This window comes from Mya arenaria, chromosome 6, assembly GCF_026914265.1.
Source record: "Mya arenaria isolate MELC-2E11 chromosome 6, ASM2691426v1".
Classification (NCBI taxonomy): Eukaryota; Metazoa; Mollusca; class Bivalvia; order Myida; family Myidae; genus Mya; species Mya arenaria.
Window position 1 is genome coordinate 65,625,448 of NC_069127.1, and position 27,053 is coordinate 65,652,500.

The 27,053-nt window shown below is 35.7% G+C and overlaps 1 protein-coding gene across 1 annotated transcript; it reads right to left on the reverse strand.

Moving 5' to 3' along the window:
- Positions 1 to 12,151: 12,151 nt before the first annotated feature.
- Positions 12,152 to 25,994, reverse strand: LOC128237047 (multiple epidermal growth factor-like domains protein 10). Its single transcript, XM_052952233.1, has 5 exons — positions 25,889 to 25,994; positions 16,642 to 18,186; positions 16,329 to 16,449; positions 16,059 to 16,084; positions 12,152 to 15,921 (listed from the first exon to the last, which is right to left on the reverse strand). The coding sequence occupies exons 1-5, from the start codon at positions 25,944 to 25,946 to the stop codon at positions 15,821 to 15,823; spliced, it is 1,851 nt and encodes a 616-aa protein (XP_052808193.1). The 5' UTR covers positions 25,947 to 25,994; the 3' UTR covers positions 12,152 to 15,820.
- Between the last annotated feature and the right edge of the window lie 1,059 nt (positions 25,995 to 27,053).

The window sequence follows — 27,053 nt, forward strand, 5'->3', positions numbered from 1 at the left end:
CTATGTCAGGTATGATGTTTATATACTGACTCAGCTATGATTGAGTCAATGTGATTTACTGCTCTTGTCTTCTAGAAAATATCCTCTGCGGTCGGGCAACGCAGTAGGTCGGACTCGGGATCGTGATAAAATTAGTCACTGTGCTGCATAAAACTTAAAGAATTATCCGACTCTGGTGAAGATAATTTGTAAGAATAGGTAATACTTCAACTCCAAACATTGCGGTATTGGTTTACAGATTTCTTTATGGGTGTACATATATAACGATCAATGTATGCTTCTTGCAGCTTAGTTTTATTATATATAGTCGAACCCCGTTGGCTCGAACTCGCTTGGCTCGAATTTCTCGTTGGCTCGAACTATATGTAAATGACCTATTTATTTATACTGAAGGTAAACAATTCCGCTTGGCTCGAATTTTCCGAGGCTCGAGGTATTTTCGCCGGTTCCTTGGAGTTCGAGCCAGCGGGGTTCGACTGTAGTTTAAACAAATGGATGTTTGATATCATTCAATACTGTGAATATATAGAACAATTGTGGACAGGTTATGTAGATTTTTGTAGAGGCATAGCAATCAACATAGGCCGGTTATATGGATTTATAGTCGGGTTTTTTTTTTGTACACGGGAGCGTTTTAAGTGTTTAAAAAAATTGGAAAAATAAGGTAGCTTCTCTTATAAAATATACATTAGAAGAACTCCGAAGCAGGTGCGTTAGGTACAGTTTAAACCCACACATAAACCCAATTCTTTTTGTTTGATTTATAATTTATCTGGACGACATTCTTTTATTCTAAACAGTTTAACATGTAAAGAGGAGAAGATTGATATTTAAGAGTTTTAGTATGACATGAAGGATCCTTGTTGTTCTTGTGTGACATTAAAGTAATCTTCAAGTTTTCAAATACTGTCAAAAGGGGTTTGTCGAGTACATTGTGTCATTGGTCGTATAAATTTGTTCACGCATATCTGAAATTATCTCTATCGTTGATCCCGACACCCACTTTAGTGTTCAAATACATCAGATAAGAAGAGCTTTACATACTAAATATTGTCGATAAACTTGGGATTGAACAGATTAACATTTAAAGTTAATTGAAGTATACCATGTCATTCGTTTATTAACGCATTATTTTTAATAATGGCTAAACCCAAAACACAGTGGGTTGTTGTGGCACAATATATGTAGGTCACATGTTATACCTTGCTTCCGGTTTAATATAACTATCACGTATTGTTCTGTATTACAAATGAGTAATTTAACAATATCACTCCGCACGCATGTAAACAATTTAATTGGACACAGTCACTATTGGTTAATAATTGATGACATTCCAGCAAGACATGCGATTATATCTGATTTTAATTTAATGATAAAGATTTATTTTCAAATTTGAATAATAGGAGGAAAACGTGATATTTTCTCTTGATGCATGAAAAACATGCTTAAATGTCACTTTTGTAATAAAACAGGAAATGACGACACCAATCTAGTACAAGTTATGATGGATGTGACGTCACCATTTAAAACGAAACAAAGTTCGTTCACAGACTTCATTAACTCTTTTAAAATGATCAATCATATATATATATATATTGTTTTCAGACTTTCGGCTGCAAACTGTATTTCAGAAACGTCTAATCGCCTGGTGTGTCAAAAAAATAGATATTAAAGCTGCAGTCTCACAGATTGAACGTTTTGACAACTTTTTATTTTTTGTCTTGGAACGAGCCAATTTTTGCATAAATCTATGAGAAGCAGTTATATAAAAGCGCTGACAAAAAATTAGATCGCAGATTTTTATATTTAGGTTCAAAAATTGATGTTTTATGCATTTTTCTTAAACCGTTAGTAAACCATAAAACCTTAATTTTCAAACGAAAATAGGCAAATCTACGCTCTGATTTTTTTGTCAGTAATCTTATATCACTGGTTTTCAGATATTTACGCAAAAAAATGGCTCTTTCCAAGACAAAAAAATAAAAAAGTTGTAAAAATGGTTTTCTGTGAGAGTGCAGCTTTAAGGTATGTCAAAATTAAAATCTTGGTTTATTTTAATTTTGCTATAAATGTAGAAAAAAAATAACTTCAAAACAGCATTGATAATATTGAGAACAGATTTATTTCAAGCTTTGAAGGGGCTGTCTCACGTATGATAAAAAAGCGGAAAAAATGTCGAAAACTGACATAAACTTGGCATCGATGTGTACAATGCATTGAAACTTACTAACTGAAGTACCACATAGTTTACAATTGATTTAAGTTTAGCAGTTATTTCGTATTTTTCCATTAAAAAAAGTTTACTGGGTATGTCTACCAGGTAGAATTCATTCCTTATGCGTGATTGGCTAGTCGGTGTTATCACGTGATATTATCGAGGTAGGTGTATAGCTTAATTATGTCACCCGAATAAGCCTTTGTAGCTCAGTGAGTAAGACGCTGGATTTCAATTTTGGCGACGCGGGTTCGAACCCGGTCTCCGACACATTTTTTTTTTCACATTTTGGTACTTTTTTACAATTATGACATCAAAGCGTAACACATTCTATTAGATAATTGTCCTGAGATTCGTTACAGAAAAAAAAAACTTTTTTGGTGCCAATCTGTGACACAGTCCCTTTTAAGGAGGATATTTTCTTATTCAAATAAAAGAATGATTGAAAAAGGGTGCAAAGTATAGTCTATATACATTATTGTTTATTCTGCATATGTGTCAGTGATATTTGTACCAGTGAGGGTTTTTTTCTGTGGAGATTAAGAATTATTTTTCAGCGACGAGTAGTCAAAAGCTGGTCTGAAACAGGAATATTCAATTGTGAGGCCGATATGCAATAAATGTGAGTGAACTGCGAATGAACAAGAATACAAGTTACACTCAAATGTGAGTTTTGTTTGTGGTCATCAAGCCGAACAAGTAGGTTACCTCTTGGTACTCCGGCTTAGCCCTCAACACAAGACTACACTCTCGCGTAACATCACGCCCAACGAGACTGATTACTAAAATGTTGTTATAACTTGTTTCACAATCGTTTAAAAAAAAAAACTAAACTTAGTATATGTTAAAGTTCATTTTTTCGATCTAAGAATGAATATGAAACATATATTCATATGTTGGTACGGAGTCTATATTGAACAGTACTTCTTATTTGAGCCGCCTTGTGCGATTTTGGGCCTGCGGACATACTTATTACACATGAAAAACTCATAAATAAAAACTGCAAAAGGTATTGATTTATTAATTTCTTCCAAACTTCATTCTGTGAAAGGATTTTCATTGGCGCATCATTCTCTCGATGATTTATGACCATTAGCTTACTTATGTTTCCATAGCAACCACGGACATGACGTCAATTTTAGTAGTATTCAATATACGCAATACATCGTCTCGCTTGCAAGCATGTATCTTACGTAATTTAAGTGATATCACTAGGATAGTTTCAGTATTACCTCATGAAATGTCATTTAATGAAATACTGAATAAGATAATAAAAGCAAATGTATGTCCGAAGGCCAAAAATCTCGCGATGCGGCTTATGTGTATTATTCATGGACATAATCAACTGAATCAACAACTAAACTGAGAGCCCGGGGCTCCGTTTCCATTAAGATATTTAGGCCTCAGATCGTAACTTTCTGGTGTAATTCCGTTTTTAGCGTAAAATAGCATTTCAATACAAATAGCTTAAGGAAATTATTGTAAATTTTGCCCGTTACTTTACGCAAACCCCAAACCTCTCTTAAGGATAACATGGCGTCAGCGTTCGGCGAGAGACTATAATGGGATTGGAAAGACGTTTCCGGCAATGCTGATCCTGGCCAATGTCCGGGTAGATCTTGTCGTCTCCCATAACATGTGTTGCAAAACGTCTTAACGAAAAATTTAGTTTGAAAGAACTATTTTGATATTCGACTATAAAACAGCGAGATCCCAACTTTTTACAAAAAAATAAGTGACGCTCAGGTAATTTTATGCAGGCATGTTTTCCTGTTCCTTCTACTTGTAGAATTAGGAACTGTTTAACCTTACACTTCTAACTAAGTGACATAAATTGTTTATGAAATGTTTTTTGAGAGTTTACGATTTCTCGAGGAAGTGTTTGCGAGAAGTTTAGACTAATAAGCAATAAAAGAACTAATGGTCAGTTTTATGACTGAATGGCGATAATAAGTGTAGGTGAAGGGGGCATGGATCGGAGACTGTTTGAATTGGATGGCAAATATTTAACTAATGAGTTCAACAGTACAAATATCCTGCTGAACGTTGAAGGCTTTCTCTTAGACAAACAAGGCTCAACATAAGTGTTCAGCATACGCATTAGTGGCATTACCGTAATAAATCCAATATTAATAAGGTGGACTAAGATTAGAAAATAAAGCAAACGTACTCGAGATACGTATCCTGTTATATATATGACAACATATAAGGCCTAACAATCGCCTTTTTTCCTTGAGACTGTATTAATCGACTTTAGTTGACAGAGTATCTTATTTATACATGTATATGCTTTCGTATGGGTATTGGTATCTTTTTCAAAGAATAAGATTCCTTTTTTAATGTTTAAGAACTTTGCAAACCAAGTGCAAAATGATCGCAGAAAGAAAACCTCAAGCGACAAAATTGGACTTGAATTGATTGATATGTCATTTTCAATTTAATTATTACGCTTTTTGCTTTAAATTCATGCTAGTTGTAATAAAAGATGTTTACGTACACCAGAAATGTATACGGTCGTCTTGATTTTAATGCTTTAAATTAATATGTTGCACTGCATAACATATTGCAGAAGAAGTTAAAACACTCATGTTGTAAATAAATTATATATAATTGATGAATGGTTCAGCCATATGAAGGCACATAGGAAGGTTTATTGTACAGAATGCCGTTATGGCCATAACCTGTAAATGTGTCATTCTGAAACGCAATACTTCATAGTACGATGCTGAATACGCGAAATCACGAAACTACGATAACGAACACGCGACAGAACGATGATGAAAACGCGACCGAACGATGACGAAAGCTCGACAATACGACAGTACGATGATGATAATGCGATATACCAACGTGTTTTAACACTCGGATTGTCGCATTTTCACCATTGTAATATCGTGATTTCTTGTTTACATCATCGTACTGTCGTGTTTTTATCATTGTACTGTCGCTTTCTCACCATCGTACTATCGTGTTTTCATCATCGTTCTGTCGGTATTATCATCATCGTACTTTCGTGTTTTCATCATCGTACTGTCGCATTTTCATCATCGTACTGTCGCATTTTCATCATCGTACTGTCGCATTTTCATCATCGTACTGTCTTGTTTTTATTATCGTACTATCGCCTTCCGGTGTGCTCTACCGGATTTCGTCAATAATTCCAAATCGTATGTAGCGATTGTGGTTAAATTCCACAACTACAACTCCCGAAAGGCAGTAAGAGTTAAATCCCTCGAATTTTGGACATAAAAACTACTCTGAAAAATAAGGGCCACCGCATCGGAGTCCAATCCCCACATGAGTAGCGTACGCTCGAAATGCATTCTACTCCATCGTGAAGGACGCTGAAGAACGTGGAAACACCACTCGTATCACCGGAAATAAACTTTACATCAACATAAAATTAACGAAAAAATTTGCAAACGGTAAACTAGGTGACGACAAAATCTATAGTGCTCCGAACAGTCAAGAGAGGTCAGACCTAAGTTTCATATCATGTACTATGAATGGTCTTTCGAGAAACTTGGGCTTCTAATTAAACATATTTGCTTAAATGGGAATAAGTCAAACAACACAAAGAAAGGCCGTTTAAGCGGTGGCTTATCAATTTATTGTCATTTATCAACAAGCAAGAATTTTGAAATTGCTGAGAAACTCAACATGGTGTCAAGTTAAATAACGACGTTTTAGCTTTAATGAAGATGTATATATTTGTAATACATATATCCAAGTAACTCTTAAATAATAAGAAGTGATCAATTTGATTTTTTGAATAACTTCAACTTGGAAGTTGAGAAGATTCTCCACTTGGCATATGTTTTTTTTGAAGGGGACCGTAATAATAGAAGCTCTAATATCATAGATTACCTTTCATTTGACAGATATATTATCAATTAAAACCAGCTGTCAGATTTTGTTTACATTTAACCAAGTGTTTCGAAAGATCAAGTGCTAGATACACACGGTAAACGCGTGGTCGAATTATGTCAATCCACCTCTTATATTATTGATAATGGTCGACTGCATGCTATCTAGATGTGGGCGATCATGGTTTTCAATCAATGAATAGGTCAAGCGTAGTGGATTATTTACCACTTAAGCCACACAATTGCGTTCATTTTTTTTAATTCCAAATACAAACCAAACGAATTTTCGGATCGAATAATAATAATTAATAATGATAATAATAATAATGATAATGGAAATGAAATCGTTTAAAACATGAGGAACTTAAAAGATATGTCTTATTTAAATGTGAGCAATTGTCGTTACTTGTAGAACAAATAAACTCTAATACGGATATTGATGATATTACGAATTCGTTCATACGGATTATTCAAGACTCGTCTACTTGTATGTCTATCCAAACACAGACCAATAGAACAAACAGTAACTCACATCCAAATAAGAACCAAACATTGTTTGGCAAATCTGAGTAAATCAAAACAACCCCCGTTTCTGAGAATTTAAATGTGTCGGATTTATACGATCATTTTAAAACACTATATAGTACTTCCAATGGTAATGACAACCCAGAATTAATGGCAAATGTTAGCGATAATTATCTTGATAAAGAAATTACATTAGAAGAGATAAAGGAAGCAGTTTTTTTCCCAAAATAACAATAAAGTAGCGGTTTGGATAGTATAGTTGCAGAAATTTATAAAACAGTAATTACCGATATAAAACCATTTCTATCAATACTATGCAACTTTTTCTATAGGAGGATTTCCCAAATCCTTTGAGAGTGATATTGAAGGTCTGTTTTTACAAGGAGCAATGTGGACGATCCGAAGAACTACAGAATAATAACTCTCATTAATATTCTTTCGAAGATTTACTCTTAAATATTACTTAATAGACTGACAAATTGGAGGTATTCTAATAATAGAATTATTGAAAATCAGTTTAGCTTTCAAACGGAGAGTCTATGATAGATTATGTATATATCATTCAATTATTGCAAAAACCCTTTCCTCAAGGATGAAATTGTCTTTTTGTTTTATTGATTATGAAAACTGTTTAGAGAAATTAAATTGAATGGTACATAAATGAATTTATGTAGTTTTAGGTGAACTGGATTGGTTATTTGTCTTGTTGTCGGACTGGTGGTGGTATTAGTAGTTTATACTGCAGGTGCCGACGTGAGCACATTGAAGGGTCCCAGAGTGACAGTTCAACCACCGCACACATATCCTGGGCAGAACCAGTACTAGGTGCCTTCACCTCTGCAAGGAACTGACATCTTCTGTACATGCCATGGGCAGTGGTACGGTGCGAATGGTCGTAGAAAGGATTTCATAACCAATCACAACCGAAGTGACCTGGTCCGCCCGGGAATCGAACCTGGGTTGTCCGATTCAGAGTCCAACGCTCTACCGATTGAGCTAACCGGGCGGACTGTTGTCGGGCTGAAAGTATCCGTCTATATTTATCGGACAGCGGTAGCCAATCAAATTGCCTGATAGTCATCACGTGCTATTTCCAGCTGATGAATATCATTAACCATTGTTTCTTTGTCTTCCGCGAATGAACATCGCGTGAACCCAATATTTTTTTTATATTTTTCGTTCAAAGAGTGCTCTACAAAAGTCGAATATTGAGAAAATTATTACGATTACATTCTTCGTAAACTGCTTGCAAAGTGTGCAAAATCTTCGGAGAACGTTGCGTACTTGACCTTCAGTGTTTGATCACGCATAGATCAGCAAGATGGCGGATCACCGAATCCAGATTTTCGGTCATTCTTATGTATAAGGAAGTATCTATACCGGTCCATCGACTACGATCCAAATTTTCTGTTCCGGTAGGCTTGTTCGGTTCGCTATTCGGAACCCCGAAGCTAGTATATCCGTGATAAAAGTGATTACCGGTTTCAACAGAACATCGTCGTTTTATTTGTGGGTTCGAGTGACCTGTACCATCCATGTACCTTCCTGATGCTATCGCTACGGACATCCTTGCATTGATGCAGGATATACATTTTGGCTGTCATATTAAACAGTTTATTTACCCACAAATGGCACATCGTATAGAACCGATAGTGTACACCAGGTACCCTGTGGATATTGACTGGTTTAACTCTCCAGTCAATACTTGCAACATTGTGATTTCTGCTCATTGTGCGCGAACTGAACATTTACGTTTCTGGTGTTGTAGATTGGTTTTGGAGCCAGAAAGCCAAGGCGAGCGCGTTTTCCGAGGATGGCACAGAAAGCTTTACCACAATCTGCGTGTAGCCATTGTCGCAGTCCAAAATGCACTGTGAACCAGTTAAGGTGTGTAATATAGGGGATACCCCCGCAATTCAGATGGTCATTATTATGTCTCGTACATTATGTGTCGTATTATTATGTCTCGTACACATAGAAGGCTATGATTTTTATATTTGATATCATAAGCTAAAAGTTGGCCTGATTTCATAAATGACTTTACGGGGTCTCAGCAAACAATAATGTGCTGGCTTAGTTGCCTGTCTAATAAAGGGGGGAACCCCGCACATGTCATTGTGTTTGGTACGCACAGGAGGCTATAATGTCTCCATGTCCGAGATGTCATTCCCATTGAATAAGAATATAAGGCCTGCTTCCTTGTACGTGCCTAAATGTGTTCTAAGTGTTCTATGTTTCGGCAGTAAATCTGGCAGAGCTTCATTTTGTGACTTACTGTAGCCCTTTTTACCTTGCTATTTCTGGTGACATCTTGGTCATACACGATTATACGTTATATTTTCCCATGTGAAGTCATGGTGATGTTTCTTGTTTTTCTTTCCCATGTAACCATGGTAATCATGTGCTGACATTGTTTCCCAGTGATATTTCCCGTACTTTTAAGGTTAGCATTTTCAACATTTTACTGTGTATCCACAGTGAGTCCGTATTGTTGCCAATTACATAAGTGCATGTCATAATTGTGCCTTTGTTAAGGCATGCACTGCTTGGCTTTCGATTTAACCGACTGTTTCTATCGTTTGGGTTATACCACCCTGCCACACTGAGGCAGAGTTGGGACTGCCCGTGGCCTTATGCAATTTTATCTTTTATTTCTGTTGGTTTTATCCCAACTACTTCGCTCTCAGGAGATGAAACGCTCAGCTCGAGTCATGCCACTGGCTAATACAAAGAAGGTACAGGTGCAGCCACCGGCCGACTGGTCCATAGGGTCAACACATACAATATCCATTCCACAACCAGAGGCCTGCCACCGAGCCCAGCAGTGCCTGCCGCTCGGTCTATGCCTCCACAGTGCCACATCACATATTACATATCTCGAGTTATGAGAGTGAGGATTTGCTGTATGGCACAGTGGCCGCCAACTTAAACGCTCTGTTGCCACCTGGTACGGCTCAAACTTTTAGTGCACCATTTCGTGCACCAATTCGTTCACAAGTGAAACATTATATTACAAAGAAAATATGGAAAAATAAATTTGTTGACCCTGCTAACGCCCTTCAGTCTGGCAACTAACCAGTTCGCCTTTCAAATGGACAATAATGCCTAACTACGCACTTTTCTACAATACAACACGAAAATGATCCATTCAATGGAACAGTGGACGACCGCTTTTCTTCGTTTCTCCTCTATTTAATTAACAAAACAACCAACTGAAGGGCCTAAATAAATGAAGTACTAGTGCTCGATCAGCGTCAAAACGGCCCATAGCTTTCATTCAATACGACACATAATTTCCGATGTTCCGAGAACAATGCCCTATTCCATGGGAAATATTCATATGGAGTTCTGGCTCTTGGCCTCCACAGTGTCCCAGCCTACTCATTTTTTCGTCTAAGCCCTTCCCCCAGTCAAAAGCTAGACAGTCCAATCGCCCCAGTCGGTTTCTTGAAAACGCATGCTGGACTTTAAACCGAAGGTCAAAGTGCCACAACACCATGTGCACGCGCCCACACATCTGCGGTTAATCTCGTGGACAACACCCAGCATATCAGCGTGTCTTCACAAGCTAAGCCCATGCTGCCACTTTCAATGCCAAAACAGGGTCATTCAAACAAAAATATCAATAACGATAGGTAATCACCACTCTCATGAAAACCAATGTATAAGCGAGTTTCTCATAAGCCATCAGTTAGCTGACTACTTAGTACACGCTTTCACCCAATTGCTTCAAATTTGGCTACACTGGTCAGCATTTAGCAACTCGTTCCCCAAATTTAAAGTCCTGTCACGAACTTCATGACACAGTTAGGTCAAAGATTGAATATCGTTTTATCCACCACCTTAGTTACCCAAGAAGTATTTCTATTACTGATTAAGAAGAAAAAAGTATCTTGTCTAGAGTGTCGTATGCTATATTTGACGACGTAGTACAATTGCTTCTGCGCTTATGTAGGGGTGTTTTACTTACACAACTTACATTGTCAATGCCTATCGTATCACATCGAAACACATTACGATTATGATTTCGACCTGTTAGCTTTCAGCTTCGATGACAAATATTACTGTGATACCTGTAATGGGTGTCAGATCGGCTTGCGCCGTCTTCGAGCGCATTAGTACAGCCCTTCTATGGCTTGCGCCATCTTCGAGCGCATTAGTACAGCCCTTCTATGGCTTGCGCCATCTTCGAGCGCATTAGTACAGCCCTTCTATGGCTTGCGCCGTCTTCGAGCGCATTAGTACAGCCCTTCTATGGCTTGCGCCGTCTTCGAGCGCATTAGTACAGCCCTTCTATGGCTTGCGCCGTCTTCGAGCGCATTAGTACAGCCCTTCTATGGCTTGCGCCGTCTTCGAGCGCATTAGTACAGCCCTTCTATGGCTTGCGCCATTTTCGAGCGCATTAGTACAGCCCTTCTATGAATATCTAAGCAACACCTTAATATTGGTCAAATGATTCATATTTTGGACGATTTCCTGTTATTAGGCCCTCCCTTGAGCGCTTCTTACCAACTTAATTGTTGTCCCCATCAAAGCCCTACAGACTGAATCTGCCTGTCCTATAATTACATTCATGGGGCTAGAACTAGTTGATGGAAGCTCGTATTCCCATCGACAAGCTCGGAAAATTGAGGACACTTTTCTCCAATAAAGTCAAAAAGCAAAAACTAAAATACTTTCAATCCCTAATAGGTTTATTGAACTCCTGTTGTCAGGTGCCCTTTTGCTCTACGCGAGGTTTCCGTCCTCGCTTAGGCCACCTTAGGACACCTACGTTACCGTTTGACAGATGTACCGCCCCAGTCAAACTCCCCGCCTGACAAGGTGAGAGCGGGCCACGGGCGGCGGCGAGCGCCGCCCGCCGTCAATTATTGCAAAATCCCTTTCCTCAAGGAGGAAGTTGTCTTTTTGTTTGATCGATTATGGAAACTGTTTCGATAAAGTTACAAGATCCCATCTATTCAATTAACTAATAACCGAAATAGAAGTACTCACTATCCAGGCGGCGTATAATACGGAATAGGCATGTCTCCGATATAAAGCAAACCTATTTCCCCTTTTACATCGAACTTCAACGTGAAACAGGAGGACCCCAGTTCCAGTCTGATGTTTTTTTATTTTTTGTGAAAGGTACATTATCAAATTTTAATAAAAAATGGTATTTGCGCAAACACTGATGTTGAACTATATTTGCTTTTATTTGTCGATTTCGCTATTAATTTTGCTCATACACCACAAGCCTTACAATCAATTTTCATTGATCTACATGTCTATTGCGTATTATGGGACCTAAACGTAAATACATCAAAAACTCAAGCAATGATATTCAAAAGAGGGAGAAAAACTAGTTACACTCTCAACTTAAATAACACAAATCTAGTAGAATCATTTCAATGTTTAACGTAGTTCAAGAACGTAAACTTGAAAAGGACACAAGAACACATACCACAACCTTCCCTTTTCAAAATTTGTGTACTGTTTATAATCAACTAAACCTTAATATAAAAGAAAAGGCGAATATTTTGATAGTCTATTTGGATCAATTCTTTATTTCGGATCAGAAATCATTAGATATCCAACAAAAGACACTAAGTCTTAGTAATTTCAATGCGAATTAATGAGAAAAAATCTAACGTAAGAAAAAGTTGTTTTGTCGCAACGTTTTGTTTTACCTTTTCTGCTGAGAAATGTTCATTATTCCAGCAAAATGGCTAGGGTCATTCAAGTCCAATATCTTATAAAACTGCTCCTGGGATTGATCGACCCTAGCTGTCTTCACATATTGAGATGAATGGCAAAATCAGCCGAAGTAAAAATAAGAAATATGTTTTTTTTTAAAAATGAAATATTGCATCTTATTCCGAAAACACGTGATAAAGGGTTTTACGTTTTAATTTCAATGCACTCGTTATTCTAAATAGCTAATGCCATTTAAAACAAATTTATTGCGTTTCATTTTCTTTTCGTTCAGACTTCCTGCTTCTCATATTCTATGTTGTTCCACGGTTTATTTTTCAAAACCAGTATAAATCATTGACAAATGACTCGGGCAATTATTTTTCTCACTGTGGCAATTATCAACCAAAAATCATGGTCAACCATGTTTGATCTTATTAAAATATCATATATATGACAGCAGATATAGTTTGATATAGTTTGATATTTGATAGAAGTATTGAGCATGAAATAGACAAAATAATTTTTGGTAACCATAGAAACTTACAAAATCAAACAACTAACATATCGTAGGCGTAGCTAGACGAAAAAGTAATATTATTAAAATTTAATATTTATGCGAAAAGCTACAGAAACAAGCTCAGTAGCAAAACGTTTAAACATAAACCCTGTTTATTGGCACTGGGTAAACGCCAAAGATATAGAACATACAATCACAAACAGGAAACCTAAAAACCATCTGGCGTTTGAGAAAATAGAACAATATCATCGTCATATAATAGCAAACATATTTAGAATACATACAACTTAATCCCTTGATAGCCATTTAGTAAGACAATTTCTTCTAGATCATTAAAATATAATGAAAAAATCAGAGGAGAACAACATTATTCCTGCCGCACCTCGTGGACCTATCTATGACATATATATTCGATGCTGGTTTCTTTCCCGATTAGTGGACGGATAGTCTTCAAGTACCTTTATTTTAAAAACATGATCCTACCGATGTTAACAAACATAGAAGTATTACCATTCTAAGCTATTTTCGAAAATATTCACTGAAATTATTAATAACTGAAAATCTGATTGGGTTGAACAAACAACATTCTAAGTGATGCAAAATATGATTTAGAAAGAAAAGGTACATCAACAGTGGAGGATTTTTTTTGTACTAAGCGCTATTGTAAGTACTATTCTTAATGAAAAATATTATCTGTATTTCTTGATAAAAAAACAAGCTTTTGATGGTATATATAGAACTGGGCTATAGCTAAGTTATATAAATTGGGAATTCGTAGCAAGGTATTGAAATTGTGCTGGGTATGTATAGAAAAGTGCGAGCACGACTTAGAGGTTGAAACTCTTTTCGGGCTGTTTTGAGTGTTCTGTTCTATAAAAGCATCAACGACATCACAGCATCACAGTATTTAATTTGTATAATGAAATATTAAGTGCAATGCATCAGGTTAGAAATATGTAAATATTCATTATATAGCAAAATGAATGTTAATATCATGTACGGGTGAGACATATTAACAGTGGATTTGAAGTGGTATAAGCAATGACGTATGATACATAAAGATGGGAATTATATAAACTTGGTAAACAAATTGTCGTTAGGCACGATATTTTATAAGCTTTAACATGATATCGATACATCCTTATCAAATAAGAAAGCAAATAAAAATAAAACAAAAGCAAAGCTAATTAAATAACATTGCCTCAGAGTTACAAAGGCCTAATCTATAAAAGATGTAGCCAAATGCATTAATCTACAGCTGTGCACCAATTATTATAAAACAGGTAAGCAAAACAACTACGTTTGAACTGAATGCCAAATAATCACACTGTAATCCATATCAAATTCTTTTTCAACACATATTATAAACAGCACACATAGACAACGCTCAACTTTTTCTAAAAAAGCTATTTGTTGTCCTGGGGCCGTATTCAATAAGCATCTTAGTAACAATTTTCAACTTAGTGAAAAATTGCCTTTTTTCTAATTTGAATTTTAAGAAAACGAACAATGTTTGTACACCAAAAGTATGAAAATAAGCAAGAAAATGGTCTAAACAATATATGCATATGAATAAATCGGATGAAAAGTAGTGGGTATTTAAAATAATCAATGTCAAATATTACGAAATTCTCACTAAGTTGAAAATATTCACTAAGATGCTTATTGAATACGGCTCCAGATTCCTAAAGTGTCCAATTAATCGAGATGTGGTTGCAGACAAAAACATCAACTTCCACTCAATTATTGCGTGGTGATTCATGGCCTTGGCTGAATAATATAACAATTTTAGTGCCATAAAAGTCAATATTATGTCTATCAAATAACCATCAAGCTCGTTACAACTCAACCTAAATTCTTGCGGTGCTCTACAAATAAAATTGTGACCTATAACAACAAAAACAATGTCCCCTTCCACCCACTCAAAAGTCCCAAATAGAAAGATTATAAAAAAAGTAGCATGTATAGTATTAAAGAATAATTATATTATAAAAAATGGATGGAAATGCTATTTTCTGATTTTAAAACAATATGTTTATTATAAGAACTATAAAATAATGTATTACGATTTTAAAAATGAATAAGGATAATAAAATAATTCAAACAACCTTTTAAAAAGATACATGTTAGTCAGGAATACACACTATTATCAATGTATTGCTTGTGTACATCATCATAATTGGTCACATAGGTAGTGAAAATGTTAGGATCTTGATGGACATATGATTATATTCAAATCTCTTTCACAAAAATCCATAAACTATTTTCTGTAGGAAACATATATTTTAGGTTACTTACATTAGCTGACGAAAAAGTTTCGGGTATTAAATGTTTTGTTTTGCTTGAAATATATTATTGTTCACCATAAATTGCAAAACATACTACAAAATTGCAAAAATAACGTTTCCAAAAAAAGCATCTATAATTTTTAATAGATCACATTTTTCTGGTAATGTATATAACATTACGGCTATTCTGCTTGCAATTTGTGAGAACCATTCTTATAAAACCTTGCCAATTTTAACAGAAAGCATGCATTTTAACGTACAAAGAGCACGGATAGTTAATGCTTTAAATTGCTTAAAATCAAACTAATACATAATAGAGTATTTATTTATTTCCTTATCAGCTTGAAATAAAACATATATCATGACAAATACTCATTTCTATTCCCAAATAGATAGATGCCTTTAATACCGAATACGTTACGGACATAACAGCCTGTTCCTGCCTAAAGCCACAATCGTTAATCAGTATTGTCGAAATCAGTGGTATTTTTAAATAGATTAGGTAAAGCAAAATCAATTAACGAAGTGAATGGTCCTTTAAAAATAAATAGGACAAGATTGTGAGAAAAGGGTTTAATTTACACTTGAGAATGTTAATAATTTTTACAGTAAAAGATATCACAACAATACCAATACGACGGAACTACAGACTCAGCATACACTCAACGAGAGATACTCGTATACAATATCTTTGAGGAAGTCGCTTAAGAAATGCTTGTGTATTGAGTAGTTAACCCACGTGAATAATCTCATACATCCCAATACCCCCATTCCTCCGCTGTAGTTGTTCGTATCGGTCTTCCTGACTTCTAGTCGCCTCATTGTTCGTTTCTGTGTACAAATGTGTTGTAAAACTTTAAAAACAATTAATCATTTATCGTTAAAAACAATTCGTTAACAAGTCATTAAATTCAAGAAAATATGACTAACCTAAAGACTGAGTTTATATTGCATTTATTCATTCTTACCGTTATGTTTTTTCTTATCCCTTTTCCTGGAATACAGTACATAGGTTAATAATATGAATTGAAAATATTGCATGTGTATGTTTGGTATCATTTGCTTCATTGGAAACACGATGTTTAATTAGAATTATTATTTAGACATTTTCTTATGATTTTGAATGAGTAATTCGACTTGACTCGGACGTATTGTAACTTTGTAACTTGACTAAAATAATTAATGTTAGCATAAAAATGTTTTTGACTAACTTTTGAATCCCTTAAACATAACCATACCTCTTAAGAATCCAGACTATGACTATCGCACCAGCTGTCAAAATAAATACCGACACAACTGCTCCCGATACGGCTGTAATCACAACGTGCTTTTGGATGGCGATTTGACTTTCGATACCTCCTTTAAAATATATTAAAAGACATAGTCCCGTTGCTTTGAACATACACAAGCGTTATCAGAAATACCAATACATAGATGCTACTTGTCTGAGGTTATGAGTTTGAACAAAATGAGCTTAATAAAAAAGGAAGGTCCATTAAAACAGTTTTATCAGTTGAAGATGTGTCTTTGCTAGTGTGCCGACTAACCTACCTGGCAAACAACGTTCTCCATAATACCCTTCCAAGCAATCGTTGCAACGTCCTGTTTCCTTGTCACATTCCAACAGGGCGCAACCAACTGGACAAGAGTTGTTACATGTTTTGCCGAAATAGCCTATAATACAATCACAATATCCAGAATCTAAATCACAAGTTCTATTTTTGCAGCCATAATTACAAACGTTTGTACAAGGGTTGGCCAAATGCCCCCAATAACCCGGCTTGCAGTCACATTGGCCAGATTTTAAATCACAAGTTTCAATTTCGCAACCCTCGTTACACCTATTTTTACATAATATTCCAAAATAATTTTGTTTACATTCACATTGCCCAGATGAGGCGTCACATGTTTCGTCTTTGCAATTCACATTGCATCTGTTTGTACATGATGGTCCCCAATAACCAAGATTGCAGTCACATTGTCCCGTTAAAGCATCACATCTATAATTTCTGCACCCATTGCTACACTTGTTCGAACACGGAGATTGTAAAGGTCCCCAATGACCTCGTTTACAGTCGCATTGTCCAGAATAATGGTCACACATACCATATTGACAGTAAGTATTACACCTTTTATAGCAAGATGCTCCCCAATATCCTGGTTTACAATCGCTGCAATTGGTATAACTAGTGACACAGGCAGTGCATCTTGGATAACATTTTGAGGAGCATTTATCACCATAATAACCATCAATACAATGACAATAGCCAGTACCGTCATCACATTTACCATTAAGACAGCCTTTACTACATTTGTTTATACATGGGGCTTCCGTACGCCCCCAATACCCTAGTGCGCATTCACAGTGTCCAGATATCTCGTCACACGTTCTATTTTTACAACCAGCATTACATCTGTTAATGCAGTATGGTAATCCCCATTGTCCTGGTATACATGTACTACAGTGCATCCTACTCGTCACACAGACAGCACAATACGGATGACATTGTAAGGAACATTGTTCACCGTAATAACCATCTTTACACTTGCATAATCCGGATGGCTGGCATTGACAGTGGCCTGTACTTGCGTCACATTTACCATCAAGGCAGCCAGATCCACAAACAGACGTGCATCGGCTCCCATAGAAGCCGTCACTACATTGGCAATACCCAGTGGATTGTACACATGTCCCTCCTGAACAGTTTCCGCACTTTTCCTGACATCGACTACCCCAGTATCCGCCTTTACAAGCACAATGTCCAGTTGACATGTCGCATGCATGAGAACACCCTTCAAAACATTGATTATGACATGTTCCATCTACTAGGAAGTAACCATCAAAACAGTTCTGACAATAGGATGCAGTTCTACATGTCTTACAACCGTAGGAGCAGTCTTGACAAGTTTTCTTGGTATAAGTCCCATCAGAGCAGGATGTGCAATATCCGTTATCCATCTGGCATGAACCCGGACACGCGGTATTCGCTCTACAGTTGTATGTGCACTGTGGACCCCACCAGCCATCATTGTATGAGTTACACTGGGTCGGGTCGGTACATGTAGCGCAGTTTTCATGGAGGCAAGTCGCACCAGCTAGCGATATATAAAATAACTTTTAAAACTAAACTGCAATACTTAAATAGAAAAATAAATGTGATTTAAAATACAAGAACAATTCCCTTTTTATCTTAACATTGCCATTTTTCAACTTGCAATTTCAAAAAATAAACGTATTTAACAAATATAAAATATTGTCTCATAAATGCACATACACTCAGTTGCAAAAGAAAGAATGCAGATTTAATTGTTCTGTGAATATATTGTTTTGTTTTACAATTAGGGTTATTTGTATCCTTATTCAGCAACTTGTACTTGTGTTAATCGTGCCATACACTTCATGTACTTATTTTTCTAATGTCTTCCATGCAAATGCATTTTCCGGAGAAAACACCGAAAAATATGGAGCGGACACAAAAGTCAAGACTAGTGTTGTGCCGATGATCGATTATAATCGACAATTGGTCGGAAAGGCCTGCGTCGGCGAGCATCGATAGTGAATTTTGAACAATTGATTATAAAAACAATGGACCAAACCGCTGCCGGCTAATTTTCTATTTTTGGTGAATGCCAGTTAATGTTTATCTAGTCTTATCATGTCAGTATATCCCTACATTACCTTATTACAAATTTTCTTTGTAATTTAACTGCTCAAGCATAAGTTTTCAACTTCTCATGTTTGTTGTTTAAATGTGATTTTTAAAATATGTTACCGTTTACTTATTACCATATAAGAATTCGGTTTTCTGAGTTTTCTGAAAGAATATACTCGTTTAAAACATATAGACTATTCAACTGCTTGTTGTACTTGTTACTGACTGATAATTAAAAAGAAATTTATATCATGCTTTATGTTAATTTTACACATGTATACAGTACTAAATATAAGACAAAAACAAGAGTCTGTGGTCTCATTATCTGTAAAAGTAACTTGTTAACACTAGAAGATAGTTGAGTTCTGAATAAATAGTGTGTAACTTATACAAAGAAATGTACATAAATATTGAAAGTGAACATTGGTACTTAAAACTGGTGCATGTACTGCATCTGTATGCCTTAACTAGCATGACCAAAGATAGTTAAATAATGATTAAATCGTTTAATAATCGATCATTGATCGGTTTTTCAGAAACGATTATCGATAGTATTTTTTCTGTCCGATTCCCAACACTAATCAAGACCGTGAAGTGTGACATTGACATTAAGCTTAAGCCAAGCGCTCTGCACATCGTCTCAATATGGTGAACATTTATGGCGAGAAATTTCAAAATCATTCAAGGGATTCAAGAGATATGGAGTGAGCACGAATATAAGTTATATTGAATAAGTATAACCTTTGATCTGTACGTGCAATCTTGACCTCGAAACCAGCTATTTAAAATATGCGCTTTGCACATCGTCTTATTATGGTGAACATTAGTCGCGAGATATCTTAAAATCCTTCAAGAGCTTTCAGACATATGCAGCTGGCACTACAAAAAGTCAAATGATATATTATAAATTATAGTCATTTTGCCTTTTACCTCAATGTGCGACCTTGACCTTGAACCGAGCGCTCTGCACATTGTCTACATATTGTGAACATTTGTAGCGAGTTATTTCAAAATCTTTCAAGGGGTACATGGGCGATGGAGTGGATACGAAAAATAGTCATGTATGACCATTGACCTCAAAGTGTGACTTTAACCTGGAACCGAGTTTGCTATATGAGCTCTGCACATCGTTTCAATGTGATAAAGTTAGTGGGGAGTTATTTCAATATCCTTCAAGCGGTTTAAGAATAATGAAGTGGGCCCTATTTACTGGGGAAAACATATTCTGGACACATGGACACCAGTTATGCAGAACCGTTTCAAAGCATCCGCAGAATGCAGGCTATAAATCAGTGGATATGTGCGAAAATCATATTATTTAACGAGCTTCTTTCCAATTATTTGATATTTTAGCTTTGTTTTGTTGAGCAAATTCGAGTATTATTTGGTATGAAAACAACAATAACAACGAACAAACACCGATAACTTATTCATTACCGTTGGACTCTGTTTAAGACAATATCATGCAAACCAATTACTATAAAAATATATATGCTTAACAATAATCCCTCGACTATAAAGTCATTAATCAGTTGACTTGTGGCGTTTAGGGAACAAAATTAAAATCAAAATATTCAATAAAGTTCCCTTATCACCCAATGTTGTGGAAAAGTGAAGTAATGGAGATTTAACCTCACAACAGTCTTTCTCAAATGCTGTCCAGGTTTTTGTATGCTTAAGAATAACTAACCTCGCGATGTCAGACCAGAAATCATCTTGGCATGAGATTGGATCACTATGGATCATTATGCAGTCAATTGTAAATACGGGTCTTACATCCAGGGGTATACCGGGGATAGCCGGCGAAATGGGCCATGTTTTTACCTTTCAGGTGGCCCCGCAGTGCCGGGTCTTCCCGGATAATACAGTGTGGATGGGGTTTAACCTAATGTCCCTTGGGTGCGGGGGCATTTGGTGGGGACTTTACCATCAGATTATCTCCATAGGGCGGGGATTTTAGCTGGGGTTGGCTGGACCGTAAGTAAAAGTCCTTGCTATTCCGGGACCGGGGGGGGGGGGGGCATGGTTACAATTGACTGATGCATTAGCTTGTGTATTCAGATAAAGTTAAGAATATATATTTATTTATATAAGTTATACTTTGCAATCTAAATCAAAGATTTGAAAAAGGTATCCTGTATCAATAAATGCAAGTATACATAAATGACTGTGCAAATCTTTATGTATCATCCAAATATGAGTACCTTGCAGGGTGAATGTTATTTGTTAAAATTATACTAAGTGAGCTTTCAAGATTACCTTTCCAATCGCATACACAATGCAGTTTGAAACCCGGATAATTAAAACAAATCTTGGTTGTAGACCATAACTATTAAATATTTGATAAGTCACAGACATTATAAGGTACAGTTTAAAGGGGCTGTACTCAGTTAATGATGAAAAAGCAAAAATGTAAAGAAAATTGTAGAAAATTGACATAAACTTGGTAATGATGTGTACAAGTAATGCATTGAAACTTACTAACTGATAATCCCCATAGTTTACAAATGATTTATTAATATCAGTTATTTCGTGTTTTTCCATTAAAAAAAGATTACTAGGTATGTCTACCGAGTAGAATTCATTCCTTATGCGTGATCTGCCGTTGATGTTATTACATGATATTATCGTGTTAGGTATACATCTGTATACACCCAGTAAAAGTAAGTCTTCATAGCATAGTAGATACGACACTTCACTGCATTTTTTTTCATTTTGGTATTTTATTTACAATAACGATATCAAAGAGTAAAATATGTTATTAAAAAAGTGTCCTTAGATTTGTTACAGGAAAAAACAACTTTTTTGGTGCAATCTGGTGTACAGTCCCTTTCATAAACAACAAGTGAAGCCAATGCTGTATGAATTTGAGACAAACAAAAAGAAGACAGCACAAAGTTCAAAAAGTGTGACTAATGTGAGAATACCTTACATAATTTATAAATGTGCATGCGATTCAGACAATTTTAATGCTAGAAATCACAAAAAATCATTCCATTGAATTATTCCTGTCATAGTTTAAAGCTCCACTTTCACAGATTTACCGTTTTTACAACTTTTTTTGTCTTGGAAAGAGCAAATTTTTGCGTTAACGTCTTCAAACAATGATATCAGATTGCTGACAAACAATCAGCTCGTAGTTTGTCATATTTCCTTTCGAAAAAAATTTATGGCTTAAACCGTTACTAACAGTTTAAGAATAATGCTTAAAACATCATTTTTTTAACTTTCATATAAAAATCTGCCATCTAAATGACATATGATATATTGGACCAGGAGAATCACGAACCTACAACCTTTTGAATCTATTGAGATAGGGAGCGTTCATGACAGTGACAGAGGACAATACAAGAATGGCCAACTGCTGCATTTATTGAGTTATCTAATGCATACAAACGGAGAAAATAATTCTTAATTTTTCCAAAATACTTCCTTAAGCATCTTGTATGTAGTTGACTATTACAATGATTGTTCAAAGTTACAATGGCCATGTGGGTTAAAGATGATCTGTCCACGGGGTAACTTGTTTTGTACATAATAGGGTTATAAGTACTGCATTTTGATCCAGGAGGTTGTATTCAACTCAAGTAGATTTTTGCAGATTTGGATTTCACAAGGCACAAGCCGAGTAAAATCAAAATCTACAAAAAAAACTACCAGAATCAAATATGACATTCGGCCATATCCGGATCAAAACGCAGTACTAATAACCCTTTTATTATACACATTACTGATAAGATCACTTAGAAGCCACATCTTTGCATAATAAATTTCATTTTAAGGATGCACTCATTGCTTTAATGACGTCAATTTAATATTGCGCAACATACTTGTTATGACTTGACGTCACAAGAGTGGTATATATGGCCGTATTGCACTGGAGCGGAATATGGGTTAAAGTATTTTGTGATATGTATTGCATGTGGATTGATGATGGGTATATAATAAAGAATAAAATTATGTTTGGTATTCCATTCTCACTAGCAGTGAAATTTGATGGTCAAAGTATTTAAAAGACATTTCAATATTTCATACTTTAAAAACGATATTCATCAAAAGCACTTAGTTATCATGGTAACATGTTATATGAATTGAATACCAAGCACAAATTAAGAGGGAGAAAATAATTCTTCACTTTTTAAATAAAAACTACTTCCTAATAGCATTGTGTAGTCTGACATAGGTGTACAATGTATTTTACAAAGATTGTTCAAAGTACAGCCCTGTGGTTTAAAGCTCCCCTGAAAAAGAGGTGCCAGGTTTTCTATATAGTATATAATTACATCATTGAAAATCTTCTCTGAAACTCAAATAACAGACCTTTGATATAAAAGGATTTGATCAAATTAAAGAGGTATGTGTGCCAACCACGTAAATTAATTTGTACAAGTCTGTTTAACGACTTTGAGAAATTCAAAAGAACTATGACTTTATCTGAATTAACGCTTTAGCCCCCCCCCCCACACACACACACACACCCTCCTCACTCTACGCACACTTAACTAGATTTTTCAAATAACCTTTGCAGCTTGCAAATAGTTTTAGTCTAAAGTTTAAGCTAGCCCATCAAACAGTGACCCCTTGTGATGTGAGCCGATTTTGTCAATGCTTAGAACATGGTTGTCAACATTCCCCTGAATGAAGCCCTAGTCCATCAGTGCTTTCAGCACTTTGATTTACTTTTGATGTTAACGAGGTGAAATATTTGCGATCGCACGCTGAAATAAACTCTCTTTTTTCTTATTTTGAATATGCCTTAAAAAGAATTGGTTGCCCACTTCTGTGCTCACTGATGTTTGATCTCGACTTGAGAACGATTTTTTTTTCAATTTGTTCGGTTGAGTGTCAATTTTATTTCACTGTTAAATTTCTATAAACCACCGGAAAGAATATAATAAAATGTTGCGTTTATCAAACGAATAATGATGCATTATAATATACGAAGTCATGAAGATAAGGTTGTCCTATTAAAGTCAGAAACCAGTGGCGAGTGAATCAGGAAGAGAATTTGTTGATACGGAAGTTGCTTTTGATAATCACATGCAAAGCCGGAAGATTATATATGTTGATGCAGTGGGAAAAGAACCGATTCAATCCAGCAATAAACAAATGGTCATGCAATATTTTATACTCATTTAAGGATTAATGTACATGTCAAGAATAAATCTTTATATTGTCTTTCCGTAATCTGGATAAAATTCTTTCAAATAGTGCATGCATATCATTCGACTGTTAACACTTAATCCTGCAACACTATGTGTATTTATCTTAATCTCAAAATGTGCAGTATTGATGACAATATAAATGAATTAAAACCATATCTTAATGATAAGCCTGTCCTTTCCAAAACTGAAACAAATAATCAAATCCATGAATACAAACCATATTATCGAGATTTCATATTTATATTTTATGTGCATATATTCACAACAGTATGCTTAATTGCAATTGCAGTGTCTTAATTGAACAATTCATTGTAACCTCAACAAAAAACACACTCACCAGTTATATGTACCGAAAGGTCATGAACGGGCACATGTGGACTTATAGTTTGTATTTATAGCTTCTACAAAGTATATCCTCTAGCTAATCGCAGTTAAAATTTTATCAGACAAAGCAAGGCGAAGCATCTCAATGAGGTCAAATGATATTTTTTCATCAATAAATTGTGGTAAGAATAGCCACCTTGTTTATAGCAACGTTTTAGAACATTGCCAAAAAGCTATATTAGGGACAACCTAAAATCAATTTAAAAAACTTGAGAGTAGGACCCTGGCAAGTAAAATGCGGTCAAAAAACGGCAAATGACATTTTCTCTCATCAGTCCTTTTTTAGCGCAAACCCATCTGCATAAAACTTTTTTTATGTGAATATTGATCAAACTGAAATGCTGTTTAATCAATCATTATACAAATAATATTCACATTTGATATTATACGAGTTTAAAAAGTAACGAACTTCATTTTAACTCGTAAAACATTTGCATTAACGTCATAATTGTTGAAGCTGTGTTTAGCGGTTTTGTTGGTGAGAGAGAGAGAGAGGGGGGACGGAGAGAGACAGGGAGAGATGGGGACGGAGGGAGAGAAAGAGAGAGAGGGAGGAGAGCGAGAGAGAGAGAGAGAGAGAGAGAGAGAGAGAGAGAGAGAGAGAGGAGAAAAAGGGGGGAGCGAAAGCGAGATAGAGAGATGAGAGGAAGAGATCGATAGGGACGGAGGGAAAGAGAGGTTGGGGGGGGGGGGTGAGGGAGGGACAGAAAGAAAGAGAGAGAATGAGAGAGAGAGAGATAGAGAGAGAGAGAGAGAGAGAGAGAGAGAGAGAGAGAGAGAGAGAGAGAGAGAGAGAGAGAGAGAGAGAGAGAGAGAGAGAGAGAGAGAGAGAGAGAGAGATGGGGAAGGGAGGGAGAGAAAAGAGGGAGAGAGAGAAACAGAGAGATATAAGGAGACACGTCCCGAGAAATGTACAGGGCCCATCACACCAATGCACGTATCATCGGATCGCTTTTCAGAACTAATGTTTCTGAATATTTATAATATGTATTTCGATCTTCCTTGGGATTAATCTAGGTTTTGAAAGTTTGAATTGTGCCACTCACTTGATATTAAGAAACTTTTACGAACCTTGTTTATAGCTATATAATTGTATCTAGAAATACTTTTTCATCAAATAACTTCCATTCAAAATCAAAGTTTAAACAATCCAACCCAAGAGAACACCTGGATATGGAAATATTGTAGTAGGGTTACTATAGAAGAACAGCTTCAAAATTCTTTAATTTTTGTTAAGCAATTACAACACATCACAATTATATTGTTATGTGAAAGTCTTTCTAAAAGGACAAACCAATTTAAAGTAAATTGAGAAAAGTTGAATAAATACAAAACCTCGATTTAATGTGGAGCGTTTTACTTAGATGCATTTTATTACTGGTTATTCGGTGATGTGGCCAGTATAAGAGTAATGACAAAATGTCATGTACGCCGATTTCAGCAGGAGAGTTCCATCGCTATAGCGATCAATATTAGCAATACTCGTTACGTAAGAAACCGGAGAATTATGAATTACATTTGACATGTTTGTATTAACCTCGTCATCGTTTTGTGATTTTAGAAACATTCGAATTATACATGTATATTATAACTTACCGTAAGCCACCAGGAGAATGAGAATAGTAGCAATATCCTTCAATGACCTTGTCGCCATTTTGCACGAAATCTTAAATGACGATTTTTAAACATGAGGCAGGAAGAGTTAAAAACTCTGATTTTACAAGCGATGAGATGATGTCCACTTGTATTATACTATATAATCACGTGACTGTCATTGAGATGTACTTACCATAAGTATTACTCTCAAGAAGTACTATCAAACACTCAATGTCAATGAAAACGCACTCCAACTCATTCTCACGGCATACCACATTTACATGTAATTAACTCTGAGCATTTGAGATTCAATTTTAATCAAAATATGTCTATGTCCAGCACAGGTCGAAACAGTTTTTTTTTTAATTACACCAATATTTGAAACCTGACGTAGGTACTAAATTCATAAACAACTTGGGTTCGGCTCGTTACAAAGTTTTCTTTTTTTGTTTTTAATAATACAAGAAATAACTACAGGGATAAGCCCAATAGTCGAAATTTCAAAGATGCGAAAGGCAAGCGCCCAAACGACAATGAACTATATACACAAACATTTAAACATTACAATCACATTGACTGAAGTCCCATAAGCTACAAAAACACAGAAATCGCCGGGGATCGACAACGAGCACGTAATTAAGGGAGGACAAATCATTCAAGAGGCGCTAGTTCAGCTATTTAATGCAATATTATCCCATATATTATTTTAGTACCACTCTGCAAGGGAAAGGAAAAGACAAAACATGTCCAAGCAGTTATTGGCTGATTTCATTAATACCGCTTCTTGTAAATTGTTTGAAACTATACTTCTTTATACACAGGTATCAATCTGTACAGTCAACAATTTCCATCAGCTCAGCAGCAAGGTGTCCAAAGCAGCAATAGTATGTATGCACTGTGCTGTTTATGGAGTTTTGTACTGATCTTCCACGTTATTTGTTTGTGATTTTATGTTCTATGTCTTTGGCGTTTACCCAGTGCCATTAAACCTGGTTTATGTTTAACCTTTTTGCTACTGAGCTTGTTTCTGTAGCTTTTCGCATAAATATTCCATAAATACCTCAGTTGTATAACTACCTCGTTTAACCTTCAAGAGACGAATTACCATCAATTTGAAAGTGTAAGCAATGCTTACACTGTCTGCTTGGACAAGAAAGCTGCCTTT